The sequence below is a fragment of the Pristiophorus japonicus genome, chromosome 14 (genome assembly GCF_044704955.1).
Source record: "Pristiophorus japonicus isolate sPriJap1 chromosome 14, sPriJap1.hap1, whole genome shotgun sequence".
NCBI lineage: Eukaryota > Metazoa > Chordata > Chondrichthyes > Pristiophoridae > Pristiophorus > Pristiophorus japonicus.
Genome location: NC_091990.1, coordinates 64,847,275 through 64,873,976, shown reverse-complemented (window position 1 = coordinate 64,873,976; position 26,702 = coordinate 64,847,275). Strand labels below are relative to the sequence as shown.

The following is a 26,702-nucleotide window of genomic DNA, read 5'->3' as shown; positions in this document are numbered from 1 at the left end:
AGGTTGGGTCTATACTCATTGGAGTTTAGAAGAATGAGAGGCGATCTTATTGAAATGTATAAGATTCTGAGGGGGCTTAACAGGGTAGATGCAGAGAGGATGTTTCCCCTTGTGGGGGAATCTAGAACCAGGGGGCATAGTTTCAAAATAAGGAGTCGCCCATTCGTGAATCGTGAATCTTTGGAATTCTCTACCCAGGGAGCTGTGAAGGCTGGGTCATTGAATATATTTAAGGTGGAGATAGACAGATTTTTTAATGATAAGGGAGTCCAGGGTTATGGGGAGCGGGCGGGAAAGTGGAGTTGAAGCCAAGATCAGATCAGCCATGATCTTATTGAATGGTGGAACGGGCTCGAGGGGCCAAATGGCCAACTCCTGTTCCTATTTCTTATGTTCTTATGCAAGTCGCTAGATAGTGAAGTGTGGGGACCCTAGACGACATTTTCTTTCCCCTAACCCGCTCAGTCCAAGTGCAATACACCGATCATCGGCCCCACTGAGCTAACGTAGCACAGGTCGAGGATGGAGCTTGGTGCATTCCTGGCTTGTGTAACACCTCTACAGACCGGCTGGAAATTCATCATATTACTGCCCAGAAATGCGAATTTGATCAAAAAAAATCAATTACTGCCCAAGGCCCCAAAAATGCAAATTTGATCACTAAGATCCATTGACTGCCCACTCTAAATACCGTCCTGAAAAGTAAGTTCTTACCTGATCTTAGCTGATCTTAAGCAGACGATATGGACGCCATTTTGAAAACAGGAGTATTTGATGAAAGGCTACTGAGAGTTTAACAGTAGGACTTATAGGGAATTGGAAGCGATTTTTACAATTTCAGCACCAATTTAAGCCCAGTCCAAGTACATCCCGCCACCAGCCAAAATGCCTTACCCCAGTCCAAGTATATCCCTCCCCCAGCCAAAGTGCCTTACCCCAGTTCATATAACAAAAGAATATCATTGTTATAGCCCCTCACCTTCTCCCTATCCCCCACCCTGGTTACTCCGCATATTGGGTAGTGAAAGCAAACGCCTTATCATGAGAGATATCGATCTGCTAATGGGAGACACCAGTGATGCTAACCCGAGAAAATATCTAAGGCAGGTCCAACATTTGTAAACGGCACTTGTACTCATGGTGACCACATCATAAGTGGTTTATTTTCTGTAATCTATTGGTCCCTTTTATGTTTTATTTGCACTACATGCATTGTTTTTTCAGCTCTAATTCTCTTCTGAAGTCCAGTTATAAAGATTTATTTGCTTGTTTTGGCTAGAGGCTTACTTCTGCGCACTGGCTCCCCATTCTGGTGTCATGCCGTCTGTCGTGGTTTGACTGCTGTTTCACAACCCAAAGTGAACGTTTGATGTACGTTCCAGCAGTGGCTTGCAGGATGCACAGAGCAATGGTCAGAAACCACGGGTAAAACTTCCCATGCTTACAGTATAAGTTAAAACAAGCTAAAGTGACAATCCTGACTAATGCCTGAATTAGATCTTGATCTGTTTTAACAGACTGTCCGATTATGGTCAGTAAAATGCTCAGTGGCCAATCTACTCTACTGAGATGGTACTCTGGAGGAGAAAAAAAAACACTAATGTGATTATCCCACTGAAATGACTTTCACATTGAGCAGGTATATGACTTAATTGAAACCACCTATACAGTCTCCTTTTGCTGCTGATTCCTGCATGGCTGATAGAGGAGTAATAGAATTGTCCGTCATATGTCCTTGTGTAAAAAACAAAATAGCTTCAGTTTTATTTACACTCTGTCTTGATGATGGAGAAATCTAGCGTAACATGATACAAACAAATATATTTGTGTTGTGACTTGAAGTTTCCTGCTGATAAATTAATATCCATGGTCAATTTTAAATGAATTCCTGATATTCTGGAATGACATCTGAGTGCTGGGGAAGAAATGGCCTCACACATTGCAGGAAGTTTTAAAAGGCTATTTCCTCCCCAGGTGTAGGTCCAGGAATAAAAATGAGGCACTAAGACTATTGGGAAACTCCTGTCCTTTGAGATTGGGGCTCTATAATAAACTGTGTTCATTATGGGCCCGAAATTCAGCTTGGGCCGGAGCAGCAGCTTGACAGATGCATGCGCAGACCTGGGCCTCCGAACTTTGCTGAGTCAAGCGGCCTGCACCACCCGCCAACACTCGCTACACGCCATCCTGCAGCCGCCCGCGACATTTCCATGAAAGTTGTGCAGCGGGTGGTGAAAAACCACGGACTGCCCGAATATCGCCGAGAAACGGGCGGCAGCAGGACATGATCAATTTCGGGGCTTCTGTCTTCATTCAGCATCACTGAGGAAACCAGCTTTCTCAAACACGTACATACTGAACCTGAAATTTCACCCCGCCCGGGCCCGTACAGAGTGTGTACGGACCCGGGGAGGCATCGCAAAAGCAGTTTTTTCCAATCTGTCAAGTTTCTGGCTTGACAGATCGCACGCATCTCGGGGAGAAGGACATTCCCACGACAGAGTTTGCGGTATTTCCCATCTCTTGCCCAGGGAATGGCCTTAAAACTCTTGTACCTGGTAAGTAGGCGCATAGCCGACTTTTACCAGCGTAAGAATTTTAAAACATTCAAAAAACATGAAAATAAAATTTAAAAACACATTAAAGGTAAGTTCATTTGAAACCCTAATTACAAAACTTTAAAAATCCGAAATATATATATTTTTTCTAACACATTTATTCAATTAATTTTTCTTATTTTTTTATGTTGTGTTTAGTGTGTTTGTTTTTTTTAATCTCATTAATAGCAATGAGAGCTCGTAGATACAGAGTTCTCATCGTTATTAATGAGAGTACTGTACCTGATTGGTTGAGCACTCACGTGACTGCACCTTCTGCGTCTGAACGTTGAGGATGGGAATGCGCTCCGCAGAGCGGGAAGAGAAGGACTCCCCACCGCAATCGCAGGCACCACCAGGACTACCAGGTAAATTCGTAAAACATTCTCGGGTCGTAGGCGTTCGACCGAAAGAAGCTTCCGACCGGAATTTCAGGCCCATTAAATTTCCGAATTAAGACACGTTTCTGGAGCTGGCCCTATCCGCAGCCTCAGACAAGCAACATCCTTAGAGAAGAGGACCCACAGCCAAACTGCTCTCACTCTCTCCTGAGAGGAGGTTCTTCCAGATGCACAACAACTGTCTGGGTTGATTCACCCCTCTTACCTGTTCCTCCTCCCTGTGACAGGAGATTTGAGAACTTAATGGGGAAACCTGAAGCCTCGGCCATTGTCTTACCACAAGGTTACACCAAAACCTGTTACACCGGCACCATGCATGATCTGGCTGTCTCACCTCCTTACCTCCCTTCTCCAATTCACTTTGCTTCCCTTGTAAAGTCGCTGACATGTGCTGGAGTACATCTGAATGGGCAGCTGCAGCCACAGCTCCCCGTGTGGCCATTCTTTGCATTGCTACCTAGACAGGGAGGGTCAGGAAGCTATACAACCCATAAGGACATCCCATGCACTCACCATGGAGTCCTCACCAACAACCACACCCTCACCCTCACCCATGGGCCCAGAAATTCTGGCCTCCCCGGGTCTGTACGGAGTGTGCACAGACCCGGGAACGCATCGCAAAAGCCGGCTTTCAGCACACAATGCGCATGCACTGAAAACCAACTTTTCCAACCTGTAAAGCTGGAACTTGACAGATCTTCTGCATCTCGGGTGCGAGGACATTTGCAAGGGCAAGATTGCAGGATTTATCCATATCTTGCCCAGCAAATGTCCTCAAACTCTTGTGCCTGATAAAAGCAGGCACATAGCCTACTGTTACAGGTGTAAGAGTTTTAAAATACACAAAAACATTGTAAAATAACATTTTTAAAACATATTTTATTGTTTAAAAACCTCCCCACTACGGTAAGTTTATTTTAAACCATAATTAAAAAAACTTTTTTTTAAATCGGAAAAATATATATTTTTTAAATACATAAATAACTTTAATTTAAATTAATAAAAATGTATTTTTTCTATTTTTTATTATTGGTTTTATGTGTTTGGGGGCTGTTTTTCATTCATAATAATGGGAAGTCCAACTTACGGAGTTCCCATTATTATGAATGAGATCATACTATACCTGATTGGCTGCCCAGAGCCATGTGACTCCAGCTCCAGCCCTGCGTACGTCCCAACGTGCATGCGCTGCGACGCTCAATCAGAGGAGGCCTCAGGACTGGGATGTCACGTGGGTGCTTCAGGTAAGTGCGCATTTTTTTAACGTTTTTTTTACCTGATCACCCACGGGAAGCAGCCGACTGGGATTTCTGGGCCGTGATCATCAAAGACAGATAAATGGAGTTAAGGTACAGATTAGACATGATCTAATTGTATGGGGTCCTGTTCCTATTAGGAGATGGGCTTTCCCCGCCCCCACTTTGTCTGGAGGTATTGAGGTCAATTTTAGTCCCCTAACCACCAGCATCAGCTAACTCAGCATAAACCAGAGATTGCATCTGAGACCTTGTGAATGGCTCAGTGTCATACTATGGGTTGCTGTAATCTTCTGAACCATTGGCTGAGCACCTAGTTACAATTGTTGAACTCTAGCCACGTTTTGTCAATGCACAAATCTGCCTGGCAGCTGGAGAGATATTGAGAAAGATTGTGTTTGAAAAACCACGAGGTATTGACTTCAGAATAAAAGACTTGAATTTATCAGGTCTCTTGGATAAGTGGCAGTCACTGCTATTATGTAGGCCAACTCGTCAGCCATTTTACACACTGCAAGAACCCACAAAGGCCAGTGAGATGAATGACCAAACTTCTGCTGCTGTTGTTTGAGGGTGAACTGTTGGCCAAAACTCAGAGATTGTCTGATTCCTCTCTGAATATAATCACAGAATCTTAACGCCCAAGGGAATGGGCAGGTGGGACCTCAGTTTAATGGCTCACCTTGAGGGACAGATCTGACAGCTCTCCCTCAGTGCTGCACTGGTGTGTCAGCCCAAATTACATGTTCAAGTTTTCAACCTTCTAACCCAGAGGTCAGTGCACCACCAACCAAGCCAAGCTGACACACTGCAGATCCATATCGACGGCCCATCAAAGGGAACGATTGGCTCCGCCACCATCAACAGTTTTAGAGAGAGTTGGTTCAAACATTATTGGGGAAATGGATGATTATGCGGGCAACCAGTGGTTGGTGGTAATTACATATCGGCCTCGGTTTAGTGGGTGGCACTCTTGCCTCTGAGTCAGAAGGTTGTGGATTCAAGTCCCACTCTAGAGACTTGAGCAGCAGTACTGAGGGAGTGCTGCACTGTCGGAGGTGCCATCTTTTGGATGAGACGTTAAACTGAGGCCCCGCCTGTTCTCTCAGGTCGGTGTAAACGATCTCATGGCACTATTTGAAGAATAGCAAGGGAATTCTCCCCGGTGTCCTGGCCAATATGTATCCTTCAACCAATATCACTGAAGCAGATTATCTGGTCCTTATCACATTGGTATTGGTGGAATCTTGCTGTGAGCAAATTGGCTGTCGTACTTTCTACATTACAGCAGTGACTACACTTTAAAAGTATGTCATTGGCTTTAAGATGCTTTGGAAAGTCCTGAGATTGTGAAAGATGAATATAAATGCAAGTCTTTCTTAATTCCACCCCATCTTATTGTGGCTTGATTGGAACCAGAGTCACAGGAGACAGACACCAGAACAGTGCTGGAGTTGAATTCTGAATGCTGGTCTCCATGGCTGCACTTATTTTCCTCTCTCCTATCTCCTCCCACAAAGTATGGTTGGTTGTCACCAGCAGAAACGTGGCCCATTCTGGGGAATCTGTAAGGAAGAGGCATTTAGCAAGGGCTTGGAAACTCGCCAAGATCTGAATCATAGGAGCAAGCTGTAAAAATAAAATCGGTTCCAACAGGCAGACAGCCCAAAGCTGAACTTTCACCTGTCACCTTTCAGCTCAGAGGTCACGAGAGGCACTGATTCAGACAGAGAGTTTAATTACACAATTCCCCAGGAAAAATAATATAAATGGTTCTTTTCAATCAGCAGCATCTTCACCAGGATCAATGGAAACATTTGTATCACATCTGGCTGAGCCTGGTTCAACAACTGCCACATTGTAGTATACACGAGCCTTGCTTGAGGCCAGCAGAATTGAGATACAATGCGTTACCCCTCCGATTCACGCTCACGTCTAATGAGGTTCCAGCACCAGCTCGAAATCTCAGCCCATATCTTTTATACCCCTCAACCATTTCTTCAAGAAACTATGCAGCTGCCCTCAGCTTTCTCCCTGGAGTTTGCCCCACACAATACCCTGTGCCGTAAACGCAAGTCTGCACCCTCCCACCCCTATCACAGTCAAATTTATTGGGTTCAGTGCATCACTCACTGTACAATCTTGAAAACCTCTCCTGAGTATTCTATTCCCAGTGTAAAGATTCCTCCCCACTTCTACCTCGGTTGTCTACAGAATTACACAGAATCTACAGCAGACAACAGGCCATTCGGCCCAACGGGTCTATGCCGTTTATGCTCCACACGAGCCTCCTCCCACTCTAATTATCTCTTCCCACCCTGTCCCCTGTATCCCTCTATTCCCTTCACCTCATGTCTACGTGAGTTTAGTTTCCTTCCTCTCTCCCTTCTCCAAACCCAGGATGTCACCAGTGATTCGACCTGTACGCATGGCTCCAGATGAAGTGAAGCGCACGATTGCCCCTGGGTTTAAATCCTATCGCTCTGGCTGTACACTCTCTGATCACCTTTGGTCACTCTCCTAGACTTTTAAAATTCCAGCTTGGTGTCACCTAAGCAGAACTTTCTGATGTAGCTTGGGGTGTGGGGTGCCCAAGGTGCGTGACAAACCATTCGGCCCCTCGCCCTGCATCGTGAAGCCAAGGAGCTTTCAAAGGTCAAAGTTGGACTCCTGCACGATCCTATCGGGAATGGCTAGCTGGCTATAGTTAGATTGAGTTAGATTTAGGCGAATCTTCTTCATCGTCTACTTAAATGCCACGCCCCCCCCTCCCCACCCGCCCCCTCCACCCTCACCTCCAACAATTGCAAGGAGTTCATGGAATTCTTTGCCACAAAGTTTGAAACCACCCATTATCAAAGTTTGATAACCTCTCCGAGCTTATCTTGTCCATCAGACCCATCTCCTGCTCCCTTGACACTATTTCCAGTAAAGTGTTGACCACCCAATTTTCCTTCCAGGTCCCCATGTTAGCTGATATTGTTAATGGTGTCCACTCCTCATGTACTGTCCCCCTCCCCTTCAAATCTGCCGTCATTAACCTCCCCCCCCCCCACTCAAAAATCTACCCTTGACCCCACTGTCCTTGCAAACTATTGTCCCCATCTCCAATCTCCCTTTTGTCTCTAAAGTCCTTGAATGTATTGTCGCTTCACAAGTCCGTGCCCATCTTTCCCAAAACTCCATGTTTGAATCCCTCAAATCAGATTTCTGCCCTTGCCACATTACTGAGATGTCCCATATCCAAGTCACACATGACATCATCCTATGTGACTGTGACTATCCTCTGGTGTCCCCCAAGCATCCTTGGCCTCCTCCTATTTTTCATCTATATGCTGCCCGTTGGTGACATCATCTGGAAACACAGCATCAGTTTCCACATGTACACTGATGGTATCCAGCTCTACCTCGTGACCCCTCCATGATCTCTAAATTATCAGACTGCTTGTTCGACATCCAGTACTGGATGAACAGAAATTTTCATCAGTTAGATATTGAGAAGACCGAAGCCATTGTCTTTGGTCCCCGCCACAAACTGCGTTCCCTAGCCACTGACTCAATTAATCTCCCCAGCATCTATCTGAGGCTGAACTACACTATTCACAACCTAGGTTTCATATTTTGAGCCTGGAATGAGCTTCCGGCCACATATCCGCGGCATAACTAAATCCGCCTATTTCCACCTCCGTAACATTGCCCATCTCCATAACATTGCCCGCCTTCGTTGCTGAAACCCTCACCGATGCCTCTCTAGATTGGACTATTCCAATGCTCTCCTTGCCGGCAAAACAATTTCCACCCTCTAATAACTTGAGCTTATCCAAAACTCTGCTGCTGTATCCTGACTTGCACTAAATCCCATTCACCCATCATCCTGTGCTCACTGACCTGTATTGGATCTGGGTCTGGCAACACCTTGATTTTACAATTTTCAAATCCCTCCATGGCCTCATCCCTCCCTATCTCTGTAACCTCCTCCAGCCATGCAGCCCTCTCAGATCTCTGCGCTCCTCCAAATCTGCCCTCTTGCGCATCCCTGATTTCCATTGCTCCACCATTGGTGGCCGTACCTTCAGCTGGGCTCTAAGCTCTGGAATTGCCTCCTTAAATCTCAGCAAGGCATTTTTTTTGTTTCACTTGCTTTATTCCAGTTGTTAAATTAATGGAAGGAATAATGGCCCAGAAATCCCAGCCTCCCCGGGTCCGTACGACGTGTGTACAGACCCGGGAAGGCATCGGAGAAGCCGGTTTTTGGCGCGAAATGTGCATGCGCTGAAAACCGGCTTTTCCGAGCTGTTAAGTTTCTGGATTAACAGATCTCCCACATATCGGGAGCAAGGACATTCCCACGGCAGAGATTGGGCTATTTGCCGATCTCTTGCCCTGCGAAGGTCCTTAAAACTCTTGTGCCTGGTGAAAGCAGGCATATAGCCTACTTTTACCAGCGTAAGAGTTTAAAAACATCTGAAACATATTCAAATAATATTTAAAAATACATATTTATGTTAAAAAACCCTGCCCACTCAGGTAATTTAATTTTAAACCATAATTAAAACTTTTTTAAAAAATCAGCAAATATTTTTTTTTCAAAAACATTTCTATCAACTTTAATTTCTATAATGTATTTATGTGAGGTGTTTTTTTTAATGTTTTATGTAATGTTTGGGTGTTTGGGGGTGTTTCTCATTCATAGTAATAGGAGCTTCAGACATACCAAACTCCTATTACTATGAATGAGAATATACTATACCTGATTGGCTGTCCAGAGCCATGTGACTCCAGCTCCAGGCCTACGCACATCCCGATGCGCATCGCAGCGCGTGCATGGTCAGGAGAGGCCTCCGGACTGGGATCTCGCGTGGGCGCAGCAGCTACAGGTAGGGTGCGCTTCTTTTTTCCACAATCCAGTTGAATGTCCGCGGGAAGGAGAATCCGGGATTTCTGAGTCATTGGGCCCAAATTTCCCCATCCACTTTAAATGGCACAGCTCCGTCTGGTGCACCGACTTTGCAAGTAAAAAAGCACGGCGAAAACCTACCTTCGAATGCTCGTCGCTGCTCTTACGCTGTAGGCCCTTGATGTGGCGCATCAAAAGCTGAGGAGGGCGGAGCAAGTGTCGTGCTGGGAGGGGGGGGGTGGGGGGGCTAGGGCCCAGCATGGTTTTCATTGCTGGCAGCGTTGCGCATGCGCATTGTAGCATGCACGCATGCGCAATGGATCTTCAACCTTGGCAATTGGCCATTTAAAGGCAAAACGTGTTTAGCAACATTGGCACTCGGCCAGCCATCCTGCTGCTGGCTGCGAGGGGTTGGGTTGGGTTGCGGGGGGAGAATGGTGTTGGGGGTGTAGGAGTGAGGAGGGACACAGGGGCCATTTTAAATGTAGATGGCTTGACCTTTCGACGTTTTGTTTCTAACAACGGAGACTGCTAACTAAAGGTGTCTGTAAGAAGGGGCATATCAAAAGACTTAAAGTACATGGGTGGGGTAAAATACCAAGGTCATAATCGGATGCATTACTGAATTCAAACAAGCACATCCAATTTAGAACATGCACTTGGCGTTCTCTCATGTGCCAAAGGAGACAGTGGTGGGTTAAACCCTGTTACTCTAACAGTCAGTCCCTGACAGAGGCACATTAATGCAAAGAAGTTATTTCTTAAAAATGAGAGGTAATCTAGTCTGAGGTGAATTATTCAAGTAATAGGTTGGACTAGTGGGGTATGATGTTTTCTGAAGGATCAAGTTAGTCACAACGAGATGTTGATGACCCATTACGCAACATGTAGCCCTGATCACAATCAGGACAGCAGTGACTGCCTCAGCCGGGAGCCTACACTTGCCGCCCAACCCCCCCGACTACCAGGATCTGCACACAATGATTGCAGGCAATGATTGATATAAGGCATAAGTGTCCAGAAAGACACAAAGCCACAGCAACCCAGATATGACAAATAATGGACGGAGGAAAACACAAACAAGCAAAAAGATTAAACTAGAGTAGAAGGTATCTTCAACCTGACTGGAGTCTGTACTGCAGCCAATACCACCAGATGACCCCACTGCCCCCTTCCCATGAATGCAGGAGCCTCTCCATTTCTCGGGACTTTAGCCCACTGCTGCAGGGAGATCCGTCAAGCTCTGCGCAACCAGACCGGTCTTCAACACCGGCAGCTGCAGGTGGCGTTGTTAGGGTGGCCGACCGCTCGGGGGGCGGTATTTAAAGGTAAGGCCGCTTGTGTCAATAAAAAATTTTTTTGAATCCCTTAGGTAAATTTTTCACCATTTTCTTCGGCCGAGATTGATCAGCCCTGCACTGTGCTAGCTAGAGTGCTTGGGGCTGATCATCGCGGATCACGGCTGCCGTCGGCGACGAGGGGCATGAATTTCATGCACAGCCTGCAGCATTGAAACATAGAACATAGAAAATAGAAAATAGGTGCAGGAGTAGGCCATTCGGCCCTGCGAGCCTGCACCGCCATTCAATCAGTTCATGGCTGAACATGCAACGTCAGTACCCCATTCCTGCTTTCTCGCCATACCCCTTGATCCCCCTAGTAGTAAGGACTACATCTAACTCCTTTTTGAATATATTTAGTGAATTGGCCTCAACAACTTTCTGTGGTAGAGAATTCCACAGGTTCACCACTCTCTGAGTGAAGAAGCTTCTCCTCATCTCGGTCCTAAATGGTTTACCCCTTATCCTTCGACTGTGACCCCTAGTTCTGGACTTCCCCAACATTGGGAACATTCTTCCTGCATCTAGCCTGTCTAAACCCGTCAGAATTTTAAACGTTTCTATGAGATCCCCTCTCATTCTTCTGAACTCCAGTGAATACAGGCCCAGTTGATCCAGTCTTTCTTGATATGTCTGTCCCGCCAACCCGGGAATCAGTCTGGTGAACCTTCGCTGCACTCCCTCAATAGCAAGAATGTCCTTCCTCAAGTTAGGAGACCAAAACTGTACACAATACTCCAGATGTGGCCTCACCAAGACCCTGTACAACTGTAGCAACACCTCCCTGCCCCTGTACTCAAATCCCCTCGCTATGAAGGCCAACATGCCATTTGCTTTCTTAACCGCCTGCTGTACCTGCATGCCAACCTTCAATGACTGATGTACCATGACACCCAGGTCTCGTTGCACCTCCCCTTTTCCTAATCTGTCACCATTCAGATAATAGTCTGTCTCTCTGTTTTTACCACCAAAGTGGATAACCTCACATTTATCCACATTATACTTCATCTGCCATGCATTTGCCCACTCACCTAACCTATCCAAGTGATTCTGCAGCCTCATAGCATCCTCCTCGCAGCTCACACTGCCACCCAACTTAGTGTCATCCACAAATTTGGTGATACTACATTTAATCCCCTCGTTCTAAATCATTAATGTACAGTGTAAACAGCTGGGGCCCCAGCACAGAATCTTGCGGTACCCCACTAGTCACTGCCTGCTATTCTGAAAAGTACCCATTTACTCCTACTCTTTGCTTCCTGGCTGACAACCAGTTCTCAATCCATGTCAGCACACTACCCCCAATCCCATGTGCTTTAACTTTGCACATTAATCTCTTGTGTGGGACCTTGTCGAAAGCCTTCTGAAAGTCCAAATACACCACATCGACTGGTTCTCCCTTGTCCACTCTACTGGACCCTTTTCTTTAAGGGAGGGAAGGTTCCCTTGCACTGATACCACCTTCTTGCTAGCTTTAGCGCTCCAAGGGAAGTGGGAGCAGAAAGACACAAAGCCACAGCAACCCAGCTATGACAAATAGTGGACGGAGGAAAACCCAAACAACCAAAAAGATTAAACAAGAGTAGAAGGTATCCTCAACCCGACTGGAGTCTGTACTGGATCATGGGAGAACACACTGCTGCTGGCTGCGAGGCTCCCGCACCGAGGCCTGACCGAAGGGCATCGGTGCGTGCTCCAGTCGGGAAGGTAAGACTCTTTACTAATTATTACTTGATTTATTTTACATTTTCTATTATTTATTAAATGTTATGGTTTATATGGTTCTTTATTGGTTAAAGTGATGTCTTTAGTGCTTTAGTGTTTAATGCTTCCGACCCCCGTCTCTGGCTACCTGCGCTGAACTCTAAACTCACCGCAGGGTTTTTCAGAAAGTACAAAAGTCGACATTTACTCTGGCCTAAGTTAGTTTGGAGTAACTATCTAAACTTGCATAAATGGCCAAAACAGGGGTAAGTGGTTGGTAACGCCCCCTTTTGAAAAAAAAACCTGAACTTAAAAAAAACCTAACTAACTCAATTACACTGGAACAACTTAAATGTGGAGAATTGAGATGTTTAAGTTACTCCAAAAAAATCTATTTGCTCCAAAAAAACGGAGCAACTCATGAGGAAATTTGGGCCCAATTGTTTCAATTTGAATCTCAATGTGAAATTCCGATTTAAAAATTAGAACTTTTTGTTTATTCTGGCAAGCTCACATCTAAACACCTTCCGATAAATATTCTGCCTCCGCCAGGGGCCATATAGTGAAGCAAGTTCTTTTTAAATAAGTCGGCCATGACTACACACAGCGACTGCACCAATTCCCCACCCCCCTTCCATTTGTTTCCATCAAACCTGTGATCCAGGGTGAAAGGGATGTGTTCCTCATCAGGTGAGCACTTAACAAAGTAGTTTATTCAGTCTCCACTGCTGTTTTATGGGAGAGGACAAGAACAAAAGAAAGACTTGCATTTATATATTTGTTTCCTAAGAAAGAAAGAAGAGAGAGAGAAACAAAGAAAGAAAATAGAGAAAGAAAGGCTTGCATTTCTATAGCGCCTTGAACAACCAAAGGACATTCCAAAGTGCTCTGTATCCAATTAAATATTTTTGAAATGTAGTCACTGTTAACATGTCGGAATCGCGGCAGCCAATTTGCACACAGCAAGGTCCCACAAACAGTAATAAGATAATGACCAGATAATCTTTTTTAATGATGTTGGGTGAGTGATACAGATTGTTCATGTCAACCCGGGCGAACCCCCCTGCTCTTCTTCAAAAATGCCATGGGATCTTTTACGTCCACCTGAGAGGGCAGACGGAGCATTCGTTTAACGTCTCATTCGAAAGACAATACCTCTGACAGTGTTGCATTCCTTCAGTACCACACTCAAGTGTCAGCCTAGATTTTGTGCTCAAGTCGATGGAGTGGGAATTGAACCCACGACCTTCTGATACAGAGTGCTACCACTGAGCCACGGCTGACACCTTAAATATCACACGTACTCCGAGAGATCAAGAGGTTTTCAGACAAGATCCAACAGAACAGAATATTTTGATATTTTCACTGGGATGTTGCAAAATAACATGTGGGTTTGTCTCAAATGCCAAAACAAGATGAATACTTGGCGAAATCTCCCCACTGCCACCCAGTAATTCAGCAGTATCGCAGCCCGATTGTGAAAGATCAGTTGAAGGAGAGCTTTATTTAATGGAGAATTCAGCCAATGGAGCACAGTCACTATGGGCTGTAAATCTGAGCACAGTGAAGTTGTACAGAAGTTGGCATTGTTTATTAAGCTGCCGCTGATAGCGGTTTGCACAGTACAATGGATCAGAACACTGGCCGTCATTTTTCCCGTTGTGTACCTGGCGGGGTATCCTATCAGCTGGCAGCACCTACCGGAATAAATCATCAGCAAACTAACCTGGCTCACCTTTGTCTTCGTGTCCTCCTCGACGCAGAAGCATTTGGTCTGGACCTTCCCACTTATCTGAGGTAGAGCTACAATTGAATTCTTCTTCCTCTTCACCTCAGCATTCCGCCTGCTCTTTGGGACGAACGGCTCCGCTGCACACTGTGAGAAAGACAGTCAATCATGGCCAGTTAGCAATGCACGACAGGCTTTTATTTGGGAACGAAAACGCAACTGTAAGAAAATCCTTTAATCCGAACAAAAATGTAACTACATTTTCCCTCGCCTAAGATGCCCATCTGTTCAGGCCTGTGATCCGCACAACTATCTTTTAGCTTTATAATTGAGAAACCTCACAGCGTAGGATAGGCCACGGGTGAAAAGAGGAAAGAAGGCGAGGTAGATCAGGATGTTGTGCTTCGATGGGAGATAAACAAGGGGGAGGTGGAGAACAGGGCAAAAAATGATCTGATAATCACCTGAGAACCCAGGAACATGCTTGTGGTACTTTGCAATGTTGAAGAGAGGTGGAAGTGGTCTTACCCATGGTGATCCAGGAAGATTTACAACCTATTGGGAGGACAGGATGATCTAGAGGTCCAATGAAGCATTCACCAGCACTCTGAGTGAGTAAGGATGAGAGGAAGTGTACACCATAGGGAAGGGCGAGCTCCCTCAGATAGAATGCTCCATCACTGTAAAGAACATTACATCCACCTGCCCTGCTCAGAACTGGGAACAGCATCAGATAGGGCCCAGCGATCAATGGAAAGATGAATGAAATGTTTTTAAAATCTTCGATTGCTTTATAATATTTTCGGTGGAAGTAGCATGTTTGAAGGGATCTGGTGGTACAGGAGACTGGGACACTAACTTTTGATCCCTGCATCCTTGGTCTGACTCCAGCCTGGGCTGATTGGATGAATGTCTGCCTTCTCTGGAGGCTACAATGACCCCAAACGAAGAGCAATTTCAATCCAGGTCCTCGTGGTCTCAAGTCAAAACTGCCCACAAAATAGCACTAATTTGCAGATCACCCATCGTGCTCGAGAGGCTGTTATGGCCAATCAGTGGAGAGGAGATCTTGCTTGAGAGACTGGTGTGGCCAATTAATGGAGTGGAGATCTTGCATTTTGAGTTATTTGATTGGTTCAGCTTTGCTCAATCTTGTGAGTTCTGATTGGTTGTGGCCAAAAAGACTTTGGACCCGAAATTGGTGGAAGCTAAGTTCCGCTGAAGTACGGTCCAAAGGACCGCTGAGATCCTGACTGTACTTTGACCAGAAGTTTCATGGAAAAATCTGGGGAAGATCGTCCGGTGGCAAAAATGGAATTTATGTGCTGAATCTGGCCGGCAGCGGGCGGGAGCTCTCATTCTCGGTGGTAAATGCAATCCTCGGCAAAGTACCGCAAGGATTGAGTCGGGCCCAGGGAGGGGGGAACTAATGAAATAAAAACATTTCAAAAAATCAAAAATAACACCACTAGAAATCCTTTAGGGGACCCCATCCAACCGAATCCCTGCAAAAAAAAGAAAGAAAAGAAGTTTACTAACCTTTTTTTGCAGGTCTTCTTACTTACCGTTGAGGTTAGACCTGCCTCCATGCGACGGTCCTTCTCCTGCTGGAGTGGATTCTCGCCCAGAGCAAACTGGCAGCTCGGCGGGTGGGAGGACGCTTCTGCGCATTGCACGTCAGCGGACGGTACGCAGCGGTCTTCTCTCCCCACCGGCGGGAGGCCTCCACCAAACCCGCTCAGAGGGGAGACCGCCAAGTGGCAGCGGATGGTAAGTCCACCAATTTCAGGCCCTATGAATTTTTCTTGGTTGCATTTTTTACTTGCTGACTTGTCATTTGTTGAGTGTGAAATTTGAGCGAATCAAAAAGTGTGATACGGATGTGGGAGCGAATCACGAAATGTGACATTGAAATCTTTACACTATTGTACCATTTTCTGAAGAATAGAGCAGAGACAGATAGAGCAGGGACTAAGAGGCAGAGAGACTACGAGGCCGAGAGAAAATACAGATATAGAATAGATAGTAACATAGGAATTGCTAGACGAAAAAGACCAAAGTCCATCTAGTTCATCTGCTGCCATCCTGGTAGTCGCACAATACAACAGAATTGTTAACCAATCATAGCAATCAACCTCTACAACAGATCCGGACAAGACACAAAGAAACCCTAGTGGTGGAGAGCTTTGGGAACCATAGATCCAAAGTCATCTGTTCCCCCAAACATGCTAAACTGTCAGGTCATGTCTCAAATTATTCATTTACTATATCCCAAAGTGTTATTTTCTGAAAGAAATTTATCCTCTTTGCATTTGAATTCATCAATACAATCTGCTTCCAATTTTGCCCACGGTTCCGTCAATAGATCAGTTGCTCACTGAACAGATAGATAGATTGGTTGATTTGGGCATCAATCCAACTGCACAGCTCACTGGCCAGTCTCTTTCCCTCTGCCATGAGATGTAACTCCAGAGATGGAGGAGCCGCTGATAATCATCTCTGACCTTCCAGACACCATGTGACATTTCAGCGGGAGCTAATTTCTGGGATCCAGGAATGCTATAAGGAGTTCAGGTTGATGACGGGTTTCTGACAAGATTACGAAGGAGCTGAGCCTCTGTCACTTACCCTGACCCCTGGGATCTCGCAGCATGTCAGCTTCTCCGCCATGAGAGGATCACAGAACAGAATCATCTGCTGAAGGTCGACCTGTGCAGAGAGACAGGGCGATAACATTAGAAAAGGCGAGCTCAGCTCGGTCCGTGTGATTGACCAACATCTGCTGGGTTTGTTCAGTCAGTGTAGCCATCGGCCCTCGAGTACGGTGGGGAGGGGAGGGTGAAGGCCGGAAGTGTACAGGGTGGTCTCCACTTCTGCTGCCCCACCTTTCCAATTATCTCCTGTCCTCCCCTGAAAGTGGTGACTGATGTGGGAGCACGTGGGTGGGTGGGGACATCTGAAGTTCTCCATCACACAAGTCACCATTCTTATTGCATCGGTCTATACAGTGAGTGTGGGAAGCCTATTCTACCATGAAAGGAATCACAATAATGCATGACCATGTCCATACACATAACCTTTCAAGCAAGGGTCATTGGACAGCAATTAGAAGTGGGAAGCCTGGCTGAGTCAAGCTGCTGACTCCCCCTCCACCCTTTCTAGTCCAAAGGAACTGAGGCCAATTGTAGGACCCACCCTGGTCTGTACAACTGAGTACCAGATTACAGAGTATTTTGATCCACTGAACCATTGGGAGAGCCTCAACAATTACTTTTGAAAATCATCTATTTGAAGACTCCACTCTGAAGCCCTGTCTATATCCATCATTGCCTCAGCAAACATGAAGGGGCAAACTGCAGCAGTCAGTGAACCCATTCAACTCGTTGCAGCTTGACAGAAGGATTAAGTCTGTTATAATGAGAATTCCTTGGATTTATGATATTCCTCTCCCTCCTCCCGAGACTGTGGCCAGTTCTGAACGTACACAGGTCCCCAGGAGCATCACTCACTCAGCACCTCCCCCTCATAGTGCCTGGTCTTTATGGATAAAACCCTGACAGTGGGGATGGCATTTTTCACCTGAGTTATGCCAACTCCCTGGAATCACTTTGACAAGCTCTTAAGTATAGATGATTAAAGGGTGATCTGATTAAGGTGCTTAAGATGGTTAAAGGATTTGATAGGGTAAATCGAAACAATTTCCTCTGGTAGGGAGCCCACAACAAAGGGGGAAAATTAAAGCCAGGCCGTTTCAGGGGTGATGTCAGGAAGCATTTCTTCACACAAAGGGTAGTGGAAATCTGGAACTCTCTCCCCCAAAAGCTGTTGAGGCTGGGGATGAATTGAAAATTTCAAAAATGAGATTGATAGATTTATGGGTATTCAGTAAGGGTATTAAGAGTTGCGGAAACAAGGAGTTGAGCAAATCAGCCTTGATCCAATGGAATGGTGGAACAGGCTTCAGGGGCCAAATGGCCTCCTGTTCCTATTAGCTCGGGCACAACATGCAATGGGAGGTAGTCAGCTGTCTCCCCACCTCACCCACCATTCCAGGATTTCCGACTGCAAGTGAGAGGCTGCTCTCAATACCATTTGCCACTATCTGGGCGAGCCTCTTTGAGCAATATACAAATGCACTGCATCAACTGACATATTCTACGTCATTGTCACCATGGCAATGCTGGGCACCAGAAATTGTTGCTCCCCCACCCCACCAGTGTTCAGTGTTGCCACGGGAGCCACAGAGGGCATGGTAGGAGCTGTGGGTCATTGTGTGACAATGGCACATACCTCGGCGGGCCTGCTATCCTCGGCCAGCCTGCTCATGACCGTCTGACCCTCAATATCGATGTCGGCCCTCTCTTCCACTGATTTGATCTCCATCAGTTGGCAGTCGATGTAGAGAGAGGCCACGTTCGCCTGCACGCTGACCACAAGCTTGTGCCACTGCAGGTCGAACAGGGCAGCCACCCCCTCACTGCTGAACACCCAGCGCACGTAGTCCTGGAAACGACCTTTGGCCTTGTACTCCACCGTTTTGTCCCTTCCGTCAATGCGAACTGAAAACTAAATAAGACAGAGAGAAGAAATCAGACCATGAGATCCCAACATCACCCACACTTTCAGTTTAATCTATTGGGTACAATTTCTGTGGCATTCTCCCATCTCCAGCCACCACTTCAACGAGAACATCATCAGAAAATCTGCAAAAAAACACCATAAAATGGAGAGGGGAATGGCTGGAGATGTGGAAATTCAAGCTATTAATATTTGTATCAGAGTGACCTGACTGAAGGGCTCCTTCATGCTACACCCCCCAAAAACCTGAGTGAGCTAGGGGCCTCCCTTTTTCAAAAAAATAGAAAGAGGCGCATTCATATAGCACCTTTCGCAATTTCACAACATCCCAGAGCACTTTACAGCCAATGAAATACTTTCGAAGTGTAATCACAGATTTAATGCAGGAAACGCGGCAGCTAATTTGTACACAGGAAGGTCCCACGTATAGCAATGTTTGAATATGTTGGTTGAAGGATAAATATTAGCCAGGATACCCAGGAGAACATGTCATTTTAGCTTGGCTCTGGTCAGAGCCTGTAACCAGTTCCAAAGCTGAAAAAGAGATAAATATCAAATTACTTCTGGGAGCTCCTTTGGGGCCTACAAAAATAATCTAGGCTGCTGTAGTCCCGGGACTCCCACCCTCCTTGATTGCTGTTTCAAAATCACAGGGTGTAAGAAATCGTGGTTTGGAAGGAATGGTAAAGAAATTATAGTCTTATACGGGTTCCCTAGCTCAGCAGTTTGTCTAAGTTGATGACACAGAAGGATTCCAGTCACGTCAGATAAGGAGTTGTACAGAAACCTGAGTTACAAGGGCATAACACAAAAACAGGCCTTAATAAGAGGTCGAACAAGGAGTCTTGTTGGACAAACTGTCCAAGACTAGGTAATCAGAGGTCCAAACGAGATAAGCAAAAGTATGATCTCATAGGACAGGGGAAGGTTTTCATCTTAGAGTTGAGACAAAGAACTCAACATACCATTGGGCACCTTGGTTTGAGAAGAGCCCTTACAGGTTAGATAGTCCTGTCCATCTTGTACCCCAAGCCCACCCCGAAAAGAGAATAAAAGAGATATCTAAAGGGCTTTTTGGGACAGACGGTGCAGCGAAGAGCTATTCGTGCACACCAGCCGTCTACAAGCTGCCTGTCACGGTCGTCTGTCTACGATGTCTATCCTGATTATATGTTACATTTGACTATATTTGAACTACCGCTCCTTAAGAAAACGCCTCACTAAGACCCTTTGGGTTATCTGTGTGTGACCTGTGATCCAAATCTTACAAGTTGCTCTTTCACTGCCAGAATGGGCAGCCGCCAATAGTCAAAATCGACCCCAGTGTGCTTAGGGAGCTGAACGATTGCAAATCCCCAATCCGGCTTATCCAGATTCACTGAATTCCAGCCCAGCACTGACGGGATTGTCTCAGTGGTCAGAACACTGTGTAAATGCAGGACTGGAATGGCTGAACCACGACAACTTCACGTTACCTGAGTCAAGCCCTGCTGGTTGGTGATTTGTATCATGTACCAGTTCTCCTTTAGTGTCTTCTTTTTAAGCAGCAGTGTTGCGAGAAAGGTGAAGTCACGCGGCAGGCCCTGAGGGAACACCTGTCTGAAATAATGGAAAAACATGGATTTAATCGAATGAGCAATGATGCACCAAGTCCTGTTGACCCATCACCCCTGCGCATCACCCCTCATTCATGCCTTTGTTACCTCTAGACTTGGTTATTCCAATGCACTCCTGGCTGGCCTCCCACGTTCTGCCCTACATAAACTTGAGGTGATCCAAAACTCGGCTGCCCGTGTGCTAACTCGCACCAAGTCCCGCTCACCCATCACCTCTGTGCTCGCTGACCTTCATTGCTCCCGGTTAAGCAATGTCTCGATATCAAAATTCTCATCCCTGTTTTCAAATCTCTCCATGACCTCACCCCTCCCTATCTCTGTAATCTCCTCCAGCCCCACAACCCCCCCGAGATATCTGCGTTCCTCTAATTCTGCCCTCTTGAGCATCCCTGATTATAATTGTTCCACCATTGGTGGTCGTGTCTTCTGTTGCCTGGACCCTAAGCTCTGGAATTTCCTCCCTAAACCTCTCCGCCTCTTTATTTCTCTTTAATCCTTCAAGACGCTCCTTAAAACCTAGCTCTTTGACCAAGCTTTTGGTCATCTGCCCTAATTTCTCCTCACGTGGCTCGGTGTAAAATTTTTTGTCTTACAATACTCCTGTAAAGCACCTTGGGACGTTTTACTATGTTAAAGGCGCTATATAAATACAAGTTATTGTTGTTGTGCTCGGTGACCTACATTGGCTGCCAGTCTGGCAACGCTTTGATTTTAAAATTCTCAACCTCATGTTAAAATCCCTCCATGGCCTCGTCCCTCCCTATTTCTGTAGCCTCCTCCAGCCCCACAACCCTCTGCAATCTTTGCCCCTTGTGCATCCCTCTCTTCCCTCATGCCGTGAGCAGCCTCGACTCTAAGTTCCGAAATTCGCTCCCGAAAGCTCTCCGCCTCTCGAGTTCTCTTTAAGATGTTCTTTAAAAACGACCACTTTGATCAAGCATTTGGCCACCTGTCCTACTTCTTTCGCCAGCTGTCCGACATTTTTGTCTCATTGCTGTCCTGTGATGCGCCTTGGGATATTTTACATTAAGGCGCTATATAAATGCAGGCTCCTGTCGGAGAGCAGCTCAGCAGTCTCCCGATCAAAGAGCTGAAACCATATCAGCACAATTATGGTAAATGCTCCCCTGGATTGTATTCCGGATTAAGGACAGAGTCGTAACAGGAACACAAGCTGAAGGCAGTGAGCCTCAATCAACTGCCACGAAATAACCACTTGAATACTGTAAAGTCCTGTCCCCTCAGTACAGATTCACACGAGGCATGTAGTGAAGTCAAGGTCACTCAGGACCTGCACCTTTATTTCATAGCTCTGGAATGCTGCACTTGCCTGAGACCTGTCCTTATATACCTGTTTCTTGCAAGTGCACCCCTGGTGGTAAGGTATGCTGGTGGTTACAGGTCATATCTTATTACAGTCATGTATAGCATGTTAGGATACAGTTATATATAATAATGTAAGTAATGTAAGATACATGACATCACCCTCCTCCAAGGTCTTATTGTCTTTATAGGTTCAGTCTCTCAGGTGGTCTACGCTCTCGCGTGGAGCGTCTGAGTTGTGGTTCAGTTGTTTGCCTTGGTGTCTGTTTTTCTTTGGGTGTGGTTACTGGTATCTCGCCTGGGCTGTCTGTTTCGATTGGTGTGATTGTTGTTGACTCGCCTGGGCTGTCTGTTGGGATTGCCCTTTCCTCAGGTTGTTCCCTCTGTCTGTCCACCAGGTGTGGTGCGAGTTCCACATTGTAGTCTGCCTCTGGTTCCGCAGTGTTGTTGGTAAATCTGCTTTTGACTTGGTCTACATGCCTCCGGTAGGTTTGGCCATTGTACATTTGGACTACCAGTAGCCTGTTTCCTTCTTTGCCCGTTACTGTCCCTGCAAGCCATTTGGGACCCCTGCCATAGTTTAGTACAAACACTTTGTCCCCAATCTCATTCCATCTCCCCCTCGAATTTCTGTCATGGTACTCAGTCAGCTTACGGTGCTTTGCCTCAACGATGTCGTGCATGTCTGGGAGGATTAATGAGAGCCTTGTTTTTAAAGTCCTTTTCATCAACAGTTGCGCGGGGGGAATCCCAGTCAGTGAGTGCGGACGAGATCTGTATGCCAACAGCAGTCGCGACAGGCGACCCTGCAGCATGGGACCTTGGATTTTAAGCATGCCTTGTTTAATAATTTGCACTGCTCTCTCCGCATGGCCGTTGGAGGCCGGCTTGAACGTTGCCGTCTTCACGTGATTTATGCCGTGGTCAATTATAAAATCTTGGAATTCTGCGCTGGTGAAGCGCGGACCATTGTCACTGACCAATATGTCAGGGATTCCGTGCGTTGCAAACATGGTTGCGAGGCACTCCACAGTGGTGGAGGTTGTGCTCGAGTTTAAAATGGTGCATTCGATCCACTTTGAAAATGAATCTACAACTACGAGGAACATTTTGCCCATGAATGGGCCCGCATAGTCTACGTGCACCCGCGACCACGGTTTGGTAGGCCAGGAGCTCAGGGGTGCCTCCCTGGGGGCATTGCTGAGTTGGGCACAAATGGTGCACCTTCAGACGCAGAGCTCCAAGTTCGCGTCAATACCAGGCCACCAGACGTGGGATCTGGCTATGGCCTTCATGAGAACGATCCCCGGGTGCTCGCGGTGGAGCTCCCGGACAATGCCTCTCTGCCTCACAGAGGCATGACTACTCGGCTGTCCCACATTCAGGCAGTCTGCTTGTAGTGATAGCTCATGCATGTGCCTGTGAAAGGGTTTTAATTGCTCGGGGCAGGCATCGCGAGCCTCTGCCCAGTCACCGGTTAGGACACATCTTTTTACTAAGGATAACGTGGGGTCGCTGGCCATCCAGGCTCTGATTTGGCGAGCCGTCATGGGTGAACCTGTGGACTCAAAGGCATTGATTGCCATGACTATCTCACAGTCCTGTTCGTCAGACCCTTCCGTGGTCACCAGGAGTAGCCTGCTGAGCGCGTCGGCACAGTTGTCTGTGCCTGGTCTGTGTCTTATGGTATCGTCGTAGAACGCCAGCAAGAGTGCCCACCATTGAATTAACGTCGAGGTGTTGGCGTTTATTGCCTTGCTCTCGGATAGGAGGGACGTGAGGGGCTTGTGGTCGGTTTCTAACGCGAACTTGGCCCCGAAAAGGTATTGGTGCATCCTTTTGACAACGTACACGCACGCGAGCGTCTCCTTTTCTACCATTCCGTACCCACGCTCCGCCCACGAAAGTGACCTGGAGGCATAAGCTATGGGTTGTAATTTGCCCGCACTATTGACATGTTGCAAAACGCAGCCGACCCCATACGCTGGCGCATCACATGTGAGAACTAGCTTTTTACCTGGATCAAAGAAAGTCAAAACACTGTTGGAACACAGAAGGTTACGTGCCTTATTGAAGGCGCGTTCCTGGGCGTCCCCCCAAAACCAATCGCACCCCTTCCTGAGTAGCATGTGGAGAGGCTCCAGCAGCGTGCTTAAGTTCTGCATAAAGTTCCCAAAGTAATTGAGTAGCCCGAGAAAGGCGCGCAGTTCTGAGACATTCCGGGGCCTGGGTGCCAGGCGAATTGCTTCTGTTTTGGACTCTGTTGGGCGGATTCCATCAGCGGCAATCCTTCTGCCCAAAAATTCAACCTCGGGTGCGAGAAACAGGCACTTGGATTCCTTGACTCGTAGGCCTACCCGATCCAACCGCTTTAGTACTTCCTCCAAATTACGGAGATGGGAGTTGGTGTCCCTGCCCGTGATAAGTATGTCATCTTGAAATACAACCATCCCCGGGATGGACTTGAGCAGACTCTCCATGTTGCGCTGAAATATGGCAGCTGCCGACCTGATGCCGAATGGGCATCGATTGTACATGAAAAGGCCTCGATGTGTGTTGATGATGGTGAGTAGCTTGGATTGCTCGGTCAATTCTTGCGTCATGTACGCAGATGTGAGGTCTAGTTTTGAGAAAAGTTTACCTCCAGCCAATGTGGCAAATAAGTCCTCCGCTCTGGGCAGCGGGTACTGGTCCTGTAGGGAGACTCTGTTTATGGTAGATTTGTAGTCCCCACAGATTCGTACGGATCCATCAGGCTTCATGACTGGGACGATGGGACTTGCCCAGTCGCTAAATTCCACAGGTGATAAAATGCCTTCCCGCAGAAACCTGTCTCGTTCGTGTTCAATCTTTTCCCTCATCACATAGGGTACAGCTCTGGCCTTGTGATGGACCGGTCTAGCATCTGTGTGATGTAGATTTTGACTTTGTCCCCTTTGAAAGTGTCCACACCTGGCTGAAAGAGATGTTTATATCACTTTATAACTGTTGAGCAGGAGGTCCATTCCTCTAATGATATGGCATGGACATCATCCCATTTCCAGTTTAGTTTTGCCAACCAGCTTCTCCCCAGCAGTGCTGGGGGGTCTCCGGGGACAATCCACAGGGGAAGTCGGTTCACTGTCCCTTTGTGTGTGACAGAGAGCATGGCGCTGCCGAGGACTGGTACGATTTCTTTGGTATAGGTCGTTAGTTTGGTGTCGACCCTTGTGAGCTTTGGTCTGTCTCTTTTATGCGGCCACAGTTGTTCAAATTGTTGAGCGCCCATGAGAGATTGACTCGCTCCCGTATCCAGCTCCATGTTGACAGGTATCCCGTTGAGTAGGACCCTCATCATTATAGGAGGCATCCTGTTGTAGGAGCAGCGGCCATTGATCATGTTGACCCTCTGTACATCGGTGTCCTGGGTACTGTTCCCACCATCTTCTGGACAACTTTCCGACCCATCCGATTCGTATACCAGCTGAGCTGCCGTTTTTTTGCACATGCGGGCCAAATGCCCTGTATATTCACAGTTCCTGCAAACAGCCTGCTGAAATCGACATCCCCTTGACGAGTGCCCACCCCCACACCTCCAGCACAGACTGCTTCTATTGTTCCCAAAGAATGAGCTGCATCTGTCTGATCTCTCTTGAGCTTCTCTCAGTTTGTAGTTGGTTGCTCGCATTGTGGGTTGATGAGGTGTGAATGGCCGTTCCTGTGGCCCTTGATGGCTTCTGGCGTCACTGCCTGCTGTCAAGAGCCTGTTCTCCCAGTTTTGTCTGTGTATGGGGGTAGCAGCTTGTTTAATGCTGTGAACTTCTTGTTCCAATATTTCGTTAGTTGCCGTACCTGCATTGTAAATCACCCTCGTTTCTTCTTCCCCGACCAAGAATGTCTGTGCAACCAGTGCTGCTGCCTCTAAGGTCAGGTTCTTGGTCTCTATGAGCTTTCGGAATATGCCTGTGTGGCCTATTCCTTCAATGAAAAAGTCTCTCAGCATTTCTCTCCTCAGTTCATCGGAGAACTCACATAAACTAGCCAACCTCCGAAGTTCCGCCACGAAGTCGGGTATGCTCTGGCCCACACAGCATCTGTAGTTGCAGACCTGTGTCTGGCCATGTGTAGGCTGCTTGCTGGCTTCAGGTGGTCTCTTACCAGTGTGCTGAATTCTTCAAAAGACTTGCTTGCTGGTTTCTCGGGTGCCAGCAGATCCTTCATTAAAGCATATGTTTTCGAGCCACAGCTGCTCAAGAGATGGGCTCTTCTCTTGTCTGCTTTGTCGTCTCCTAACCAGTCTTTGGTTACAAAGCTTTGCTGGAGCCTTTCTATAAAGTCCTCCCAATTATCTCCAGCATCGTACTTTTCATCTGATCCGTTGTTTGCCATTCTGTGGATTCTGTAATCCCGTAACTCGTCACCACTGTAAAGTCCTGTCCCCTCAGTACAGATTCACACGAGGCATGTAGTGAAGTCAAGGTCACTCTGGACCTGCACCTTTATTTCACAGCTCTGGAATGCTGCACTTGCCTGAGACCTGTCCTTTTATACCTGTCTCTTGCAAGTGCACCCCTGGTGGTAAGGTATGCTGGTGGTTACAGGTCATATCTTATTACAGTCATGTATAATAGCATGTTAGGATACAGTTATATATAATAATGTAAGATACATGACAAATATTAAATAATATGTCAAAAATAATCTGCTTTCCTTTCTGCTTGACAGGCACCTTGATTTTAAAGCTTGATCATGCGCAACTTCAAAAAGTATCAGAAAGCAAAGCGCGACTAAAAAAAATAAAGATCAGGATCAATTCATCAGATTTTAATTTACATCCCAAAAGGTAAATGATGTGAGAGCAGCAGGTTTGTTGCTGACATACAGCTGTTTGTAGATGGAGATGGTAAATGTAGTGTGATTATAGCCAGGCCCTGCATATTCAATGCACAATGAAAAGTTAACAGAAGATTAAAATGTCCATTTAGTCAAATTCTGCCTAAAGATGCAAGTTCAAATTGTAATGGCGTAGCAATGGTGCTAGGCTAATTATAATGAATAACTCTCCACCCTTTTAAGTGGTAGGGTCCGGGTGTTGGGCGGGAGCGGCAGTTTGGTAGATGAAGGCTGCAGCTAAGGACCTGTAGGAACAGTTTCAGCAGTACTGGAAGCAGGGATCTGGAGGTGATGGGGGATTGGGTGGGAGGTGGGGGATTGGGAATGCCCAAGGTCTCCTCGAGGGGCCTGTTGGGCGGAAAGCCCTCTTGCTGCTCCTGGCCCACATG

At 46.7% G+C, this 26,702-nt stretch overlaps 1 protein-coding gene across 15 annotated transcripts in view; it reads right to left on the bottom strand.

Annotated features, from left to right (window-relative positions):
* The window catches only part of col16a1 (collagen, type XVI, alpha 1), a 618,256-nt gene that overhangs the window by 482,086 nt on the left and 109,468 nt on the right, over window positions 1-26,702 (bottom strand). For 9 of the 15 annotated variants that reach the window (XM_070899262.1, XM_070899261.1, XM_070899260.1 and 6 more), the window contains exons 5-8: window positions 19,978-20,101; window positions 18,215-18,490; window positions 16,553-16,633; window positions 13,922-14,071 (exon numbers count right to left, since the gene is read on the bottom strand). In XM_070899262.1, the coding sequence (XP_070755363.1) occupies window positions 13,922-14,071; window positions 16,553-16,633; window positions 18,215-18,490; window positions 19,978-20,101 (631 nt within the window). The remainder of the gene's footprint in view (window positions 1-13,921; window positions 14,072-16,552; window positions 16,634-18,214; window positions 18,491-19,977; window positions 20,102-26,702) is intronic. The other 6 variants (XM_070899274.1, XM_070899264.1, XM_070899267.1 and 3 more) reach the window with 1 other exon arrangement.